The sequence below is a fragment of the Rhagoletis zephyria genome, unplaced genomic scaffold (assembly GCF_001687245.7).
Source record: "Rhagoletis zephyria isolate East Lansing unplaced genomic scaffold, Rhagoletis_zephyria_1.1 Rzeph_scaffold_08902, whole genome shotgun sequence".
NCBI classification, from domain to species: domain Eukaryota; kingdom Metazoa; phylum Arthropoda; class Insecta; order Diptera; family Tephritidae; genus Rhagoletis; species Rhagoletis zephyria.
The window spans coordinates 18092-25683 of record NW_016165981.1 but is presented as its reverse complement, the minus strand read 5'-3'; the positions used below and the strand labels follow the sequence as shown (position 1 = coordinate 25683).

Below are 7592 nucleotides of genomic sequence, written 5' to 3'. Positions count from 1 at the left end.
AAAATTTAGAATCACGTCATTTATTCAAAGTCTTAAATTTTAATGTAAAATTTAAACTTAACATGTTTAAAAATTCTTACTGCCGCTTTCACCAACGCAATTTAGTGAAAAATTATATTTTTTCTGTCAGTTTCCATATTTAATTCAAATACAACATCCATTTTTCACTAAAATTGCTTTCATGAAGCTGGCTATAAGAGCTACTTTCTCCAGTAGCTTTTGAAAAATTGAGAACAAAATTTGTGATTAAATTTTAAAATTCGAAGTACGAAATTGAAACTTAAATTCAATTACCGCTTTTTAATCAGGTCAAACTATTTACGAAATTGTGTTGTGTGAATTAATTCTATTCAGTTTACCTATTACAACACAATGAATAATTCTCCCTTCAATTCTGTTAAATAACATAAATATTAGTCTTATTCAAACTATTTGTTCTCTCAACCGTTTACAAATACTACGTATACGCTCTGTCATTCCCCAATCATTCGTACACATATATTACGTATACGCACTGTAAGCCGACTTAGTTGCAACACAATGGATACATACATACATATGTATGTACATACATACCAACAACACAAACACAAAGATAACAATTACAAATATTCAGTACCGAATTATCAAAACACATATTTAACTGTTGAAAGTACACAAATATTTGCCACATAACAACGTCAGCGCCAACAGTTACAAATAACTACAACAACACCAATTATTAATACAATTCACAATAATTGCAAGCGGAAGAGCGATAGAGAGACAGAGAGAGGGAGAGAGAGAAGGCGACAGAATTTATTAATGCAAAGCAAAGCAATTACTTGAAAATAAATCCATCATGAGACCTTTATAGAGCTGTTATAAGTCGGGCATTAACAAGACAGGTAACAAGTAGGACAAATGTTGTTAGTTGCATGAGCACACACACACACCTACACAGACACATACATACACAGCTGCACGCACACTTACGCACTCTCGCGTACCTGAACTCATTTGCAGTCAACACAAATCACGTTTTACACCTTAAATTATGTTCACGTCAAGTTGAAGTGAGTTCGTTTGGGTTGCTACGTTGCTGCGCCGTCGCTGTGAAGACCAAAGTAGGGTCGCCCCACAGTAAGCTAGTTGTTGTTATTGTTGTTGGGGGCGCTGTTTTGTTGGTGTAATAGCTACTAGTGTGGTTATTTAGTAGGGCAATTATATCTTTCAATGAGGGTAGATAGCTAAATACACTCGCAGGCACACACACACACACACACACAAGAAAATGATTGCTGCTACTTTCGAGTTCTCCTTCGAGCGTCCAACTCATAGCCAAATTACTGTAATTTTAGTAATGGACAGCATGTTTGTACGCCATTTGTTGGATTGTTGTGTGAAATGTGTGAAATAAATAATCAGAGCCCCTGAAAATTTGCCAAATATAATAATCACCGTGAATTTATTTCAATTAGTCGTAGTCGTAAATAAAGACGAAGCCATAAATTTAGCATTGCGCGCGCAGACCAATAAAAAAGTTGAGAATTTTCTTAAAATGAGAGCGAGCAGACGATGTGACTAAAGACCGTACTTCGGAAGGGAAGCACGGAAATTTTTATATATTTTATATATTTTTGAACTTCGCACTTTGAACTCAGCGTTTTAGATTTTAAGCTTGAGTGCTCAAAATTTAATTTTTTATTTACTTCTTTTCTTGGTTGTAAAATTTTAATTACAATTTAATTTTTGAGATTGGTTTCTTCAAGTAGATTTGGATTTCAAAATTGTCTTTGAACTTTAAATTTTTATTCAACATTTTGGGTTTTTACTAGCAATCCAGTGTTTATTATTGAATTTGGGAATTTGAGTTAAGTGGCCAGAATTTTGAGATTTTATTTCATTATATTAAAATTTAACTATTTTTATGCAAGCTCTAAATATTTTCACGCTTCTATCTTATAGAATTCTAGATTAGAATTTAGTCTTTAAAAATTCGGAAACATCAATTTTGTTTGGGATTTTGAGCTGTTCAGTAACAACAACTTGGTTCATATATTGATTTTTGGTAAAAAAAAATTTTGAACTAATTTTCAAATGCTTATTTAAATTTTAAAAAATTTGGTTTTAAATTTGGAATTTCTACATTCTAATTACACTGGTTTACAAACGTTAACAGGGAAAAATTCTAATATTTTTATTTGATAGATAAAAAAGGATTGACTGGTCAAATGAAAATGCGCAAGGACCTTTTGTATGAAATATGAACAGGGAAGAGTGTACACATGGCGCATAAGTAACATTCTATTCCGCTCATTTTTCATACAAAAAATCTTCGCTCATTTTCATTTGCTCAATCATTCTTTCTCATTCCTAATTCCTAACAGCCAATTTCACGAAAGCAATTTAAGTGGAAAGTTATTTTCATTTATTGAATTTTATATGGAAACTGACAGAAAATGAAAGGTTATTTTCCATTTAAATTGGCGATGAAACCGGCAGTAAGTGTGTTTAAAATAGTTTTTTTTTTAATTGTATGTAAAAAAATTGTCTAAAATATATTTAATTAAATTTAATTAATTTTTTGACTTCGAATTTTGCCTTTTAATTTCAAATTAAATTTCGTTTTTAAGTTTCATATTTTGAAATTTAATTGACAATTTGTTGTTTGTGGTTAGAATTAGAATACCTAATTTTTTTATTTGAAAGTTATATTCCTATTACTTAATTTTGAGGTTCGAGTTCTGTTTTTAAATTTGGGAAACATTTTCAGTTATAAGGTTTGACTTAAAAATTTTAATATGAATTTTTGTGAAATTTAAAATTTTGTATTCTCAGTTCTAAAGACTTTGGTTTTTAATTTTCAATTCTCAAGCTTTGGAATTTTACCTTCGAACTTTAAATTTCAATGTCGAACATGGCATTTTTAATTTAATTTTAAGTAATGCATTCTTCTATTGAAGTCTAGAATTTCAGAAAACAAATTTTCAGCTTTAAACAATTTTGAATTTGTTAACACTGATTTCTGAATTTTGGTTCTGTAGCTAATTTTTGGAAGAGACAATTTTTGATTTTCAGTTTTACAAATTTTTGAATTTTGAAACAATTTTTAATTTTTAAATCTTTGGATGATTTTTGGAAATGAAAATATTTAATTTCTGAAGACTGAAAAAATTAATTTTTAGTTTTATAACATTCTGAATTTTGAAACCTTAAAATTTTGTATTTTAAACTATTTAATTAATTTTTGAATTTGAAAAATTGTAATTTCTGAACGTTGAAAAAATTGGAATTGTATTAAAAATTTTAATTAGATACACATATGTACGTACAATATGTAAATATCATATGTATGAATGTAGAAAGAAAAAAAAAATACTCGGAACTAATATGGGCTCTTAATGAAAGAGACAATTCGCCTACTAGCGCGTTAAGCATTTAATAAAATTTTATTCATCAAAATGCCAATAAAAGTGCATGTGTGGTGTACATACGTACATACATTTTTAGTTCGGCATGTCTGCCTTTCGTCTAGGCTAATAAAATATAATAGCGCTTGTATGAAGAATGGAAACGGAAAAAAAAGATTAAAAAATGATGTTTTTGTAAGAATATGAAGAAGCATATGTTGCCTATTATGAAAATATTTGCTTATGGTTTGAAAAATAAGCACAAAAATCTCAAATTGCAAACGACTCCGCAGTGAGTTCCAAGCCAAGTCATTTCAGCAAGCCCTACAGGCATTTAGTAGATTCCTTTTTTAATAATTTGCGCGCAGATAAACCCAACTTTAATAACATAACATAAGCAAATAATAATAAAATAAATAATGGAAAATAGGGGAAGCAGCTAAAATTGTAATGAAATCAAAAAAAGAAAAGAGAGTGAAGGAATTTTGTAAAAACAAAAAAAATACTTTAAGAGAAAGTAGAACAAAAGCACAGCGCGTTCGATGCTGGTATGCAAATGTGGCTTAAGCTGGCTAACTGGCTAAGAAGACAGGCGACAGACATTAAATTTTATCACTTGACGCCTATGAAAGACATCCGCTGCTGTTACGCAGCATTGGGCACCACCGCCCACCGCCCACAGCCCACAGCCCACAGCCACTGGCACAGTCACAGCTAGCGGCTAATGCTGTCACTTGTACGCCCCGTTGGCTGGCTGTCTGGCAGCACACACTCGCCCGCTTGCTATGGCTTGCCAATGCGTTTATTGGCTCTAAAATATTTCGGCCATTTTGCCAATTTGTAATCGGATACTATATTTAGGTTCCATTTAAAAATTAGTTTACTTTACTTTGCTTAAAATACACACGGAAACACGCACACACAGCCGTAATTGGGGCTGGAGTATCTGTGACAGGAAAATGACACTTATGTATGTATGTATGCGCCCCCAGCGACCACTATCGCACGTTCTGCACTGCCGTCTTACACAAGCACACTTTTACCCACCACTCGCCTTTTAGTGTAGAGTCGAAAATATCACTAACTCGCTGCTGCTCCAAATAGTGACTTTTTATTTTATTGTTGTTGCTGTTGTACAACAATCACCGGAAAACCTTGCTATTTCGTGCTTAACTGCCCGAAACGTGACTGGAAATTGTAGGCGACTCAGCGCAGCACTCAACGAAATTTTTTGTTTTGTTTTTTTTTTTTTTCAATTTTATAGTTTTCATTTTTACTTTTGCGGTTAGTCGTAAGGGATTAATGTTGGAATGGCGCGTGAGTGTATCTAATATTAATAACTAAAAAGGAAAAATGCTGTGTATCTACTCACCGCGATCTTATTTGCTCGTTGGCCAGCTCGGTGCGTGGAAATTTTTTCGACGCCGCCACTGCCGTCTCTAGCGAACTGGTGTCCTCTAGTTCACCTTCCAGTGTGACGAAAATAATGGAGCCCATAGCGGTGTAGAGTAGTACGAGCAGGAGGACGCCTATGAGAGGTGAGAAAATCAAATGAGTAGCGGTAGATGTTTCATGATGTTTCTCTAAATTATATTTTTCCTCTACTTCGCTCTCTCTTTCTCTCTGCCCTATAGCTCTTACCTTTTCTCTCTTGTTTTTCTCTTCTATTTCTCTCTCAATCTTAATTATTATTATAGTTTTCCTTTTCTCTCATAACCCATATTCATCCCCCTGTCATATTTATCCCCCTGTATCACCATTATTCTCTCTTTATAGCTAATAATCTCCTAATAATAATCGATGTTATTCCACCCAAGAATGATAGAATACAAGATTGCGCCTATCAGAGAGGATTTTCGAGAATAACTTTTGTGTGACGTCACACTGGTGCAATTGCGAGAGAGAAATGCCAAAACGTGAGGAAGAATGAAAGAAGAAGAAAAAATGTTGCAAGGAAAACGTAAACAAGTTGCACAAGTGTGACGTCATACAAACAACGATTCTGTCAAATTCACTAATAGCCAGTGTTGCCATCTTTTGATTTTCAAAAAGCACCAAAAACTTGGAAAAAAAGCGTTTTACCACACTAAAAGCACCAAATTTTTTTTAATCAAGGGATGCTTTTTCATAACATAATACCGAAGTACTGCACATAAAAACTGGTATATCTCGAGAAAGAAAAATCGAATCGCATCAAACGAAAATGATGCCCTAATTATAAATGAGCAAATAATTTGATGTTTTCATTATATAACCTCAAATATCGCTAAAAACCGTGTTTATGGCACTTTGAGGTTAGGATATCTCAAAATTCTAGTGCTAGAGCAATTGTGAGGCCAGATTTGGATTCAGCACCAAGAAAGGATGTGTTTTACTCAGGTGGTAAAAAAAAACATTTGTACAAATAATTAGAAAAGAAAAAAAGAAATACTTAACTTACTAGCGTACTAGCATTTTCAACGCGAATAGAATTTAACAAGGTTGGTTTGCAACTTCAGCTTTTTATCAATCATGGTTGTATTTTAGTCCATTTAAATTTGTAGGTTCTTGTAAATTCAGTGCTGCCACAGCCTTAAAAATTTCAAATTATTTCAGGTTTCAACTATCTCGAAGTAATTTTAGTTCAGAAAAAAAGCACTATAAAAGGCACTAGGCACTAAATAATTTTTTTTGGCGTTTTAATTTCCAAAAAGCACTAAATCTAATGCTTAAAGCACCAAGTTGGCAACTATGCTAATAGCGGTACCGTGATTGGCGCAACCTCTATTTCTCTCAATCGTGGTTCCACCTGTATATCACTTTCCTACTCTCTGCTCCACTTATCCATTTTTTTTTATCGTTAACCCACGATGTAGTGAACAAAGGTGGCGCTCATCTCGGTACCGCTTTTCCGCTCTCAGTGAATTTGACAGAATCACTGTTTGTATGACGTCACACTGGTGTAAATTGTTTACGTTTTTCTTGCCTTTCTTTTCCCATTCTTGCTCGCGTTTGGCATTTCTCTCTCGCAACTGCACGTCACACAAAAATTTCGTTCCTCTTATATATTTTTACTCCCCCAGATTTCCGCCATCTCTTCCTCTCAAGCTAGCTCCCTTCATCCATATATATCCTGTCTCTTTTGAATTCTGTTTTTATCTATATCTTGCTCTGTCTCTCTGCCAGCTCACTCTACCTTTTTGTTTATTTCTCTCTCTCTCGCTCTATCTCTCCATCTTTAACTATTCCATCCTATCCATCTATATCTCTCTCTCCTGCTTTGCCTTTGTCTACCTATCTCTACCTTCTCTTTCCACATTTTCTACTCTCTTCTCTTTTACACTCACCTGTCGCCGATATGCAATGTGACTTGGGCGCTTTGTGGCAGCCGCACAATCCTCCACCGCCACCATGGCGATCGCGCTGTTTTTCTCCGCTATTTCCGCCACCGCTGGTGCCACCACCACTGCCACTACCACTTTTACTGCTGGGGAAGCACATTCCACTGCCAAGGCTGCTGCTGCTGCTCGAACTGGTCGCCGATTGGGAGGCGGGTATGAGCGTGGGGCCGCCAATGAATGCCGTCAACGGCAGTGGTGGCTTCTTCTGCATAATAACGCCCCGCGGCGGGCGTGCGACCTAGGTGACAACAATGGCGAGCGTGGGGATGTGGGTAAAGCAGGTAGAGAATTGAATTTTTTTTTTGGCAAGGGCAGAGTTAAAAGTTTAGCACTCTGGCTCCTTTTCGATCGCTTTCGAACGAACTTTCGCTCTCTTTTCCTCTCTTGGTTTTACTCTCTCACAATCTCTTCTTAACCACTACAGTAGGCGATAATGCAGCTATTGGGAAGATAACTCTCATAGCTTTGTCAAGCAAAACTTTCCTTGAATTTTCACAGTGAACGCAGCCTTTGTTTAAACTTTTGCTAGTTCCACTTTACAAATTTACACGCCCGTCAACATTTTCATCATATTTTTTTTAATTTTTCCACACTTTTTTTGCAGCTTTCCAAACTCTTCTTTCCTTCGCAAGTTAAGTTTAATTTTTTTTACACTTCTCCGCTTTTATGTTTTTACGCTTTTCGCCTCAGTATGGCTTGTTGCTTGCCGCTTGCTGCTTTTATGAACACTTATGTAGTTATCCTGAGTTGTTATATTTTTTTGTTGCTTTCTTGCTGCTCCACTTAAACAGTGTCTGCTGGCAAAGGCCAGCTGTTGCAG

The 7592-nt window shown here is 35.0% G+C and overlaps 1 protein-coding gene across 1 annotated transcript; it reads right to left on the bottom strand.

Moving 5' to 3' along the window:
- Nucleotides 1-1045: 1045 nt before the first annotated feature.
- On the bottom strand, nt 1046-7126 carry LOC108375416 (uncharacterized). Its single transcript, XM_017631541.1, has 3 exons — nt 6719-7126; nt 4765-4921; nt 1046-1178 (listed from the first exon to the last, which is right to left on the bottom strand). Exons 1-3 carry the CDS (start codon nt 6981-6983, stop codon nt 1046-1048), a joined length of 555 nt encoding a protein of 184 aa, XP_017487030.1. The 5' UTR covers nt 6984-7126.
- Nucleotides 7127-7592: the final 466 nt, after the last annotated feature.

Bases quoted from the DNA above. Each gene is read 5' to 3' on its own strand.
- LOC108375416 (XM_017631541.1), bottom strand. From the start codon at position 6,983: ATGCAGAAGAAGCCACCACTGCCGTTGACGGCATTCATTGGCGGCCCC. The intron at 4,922-6,718 runs GTGAGTGTAAAA...CACCTCTCATAG, and splicing joins ACATTGCATATCGGCGACAG to GCGTCCTCCTGCTCGTACTA. The intron at 1,179-4,764 runs GTGAGTAGATAC...TAACCACACTAG, and splicing joins AACGAGCAAATAAGATCGCG to TAGCTATTACACCAACAAAA.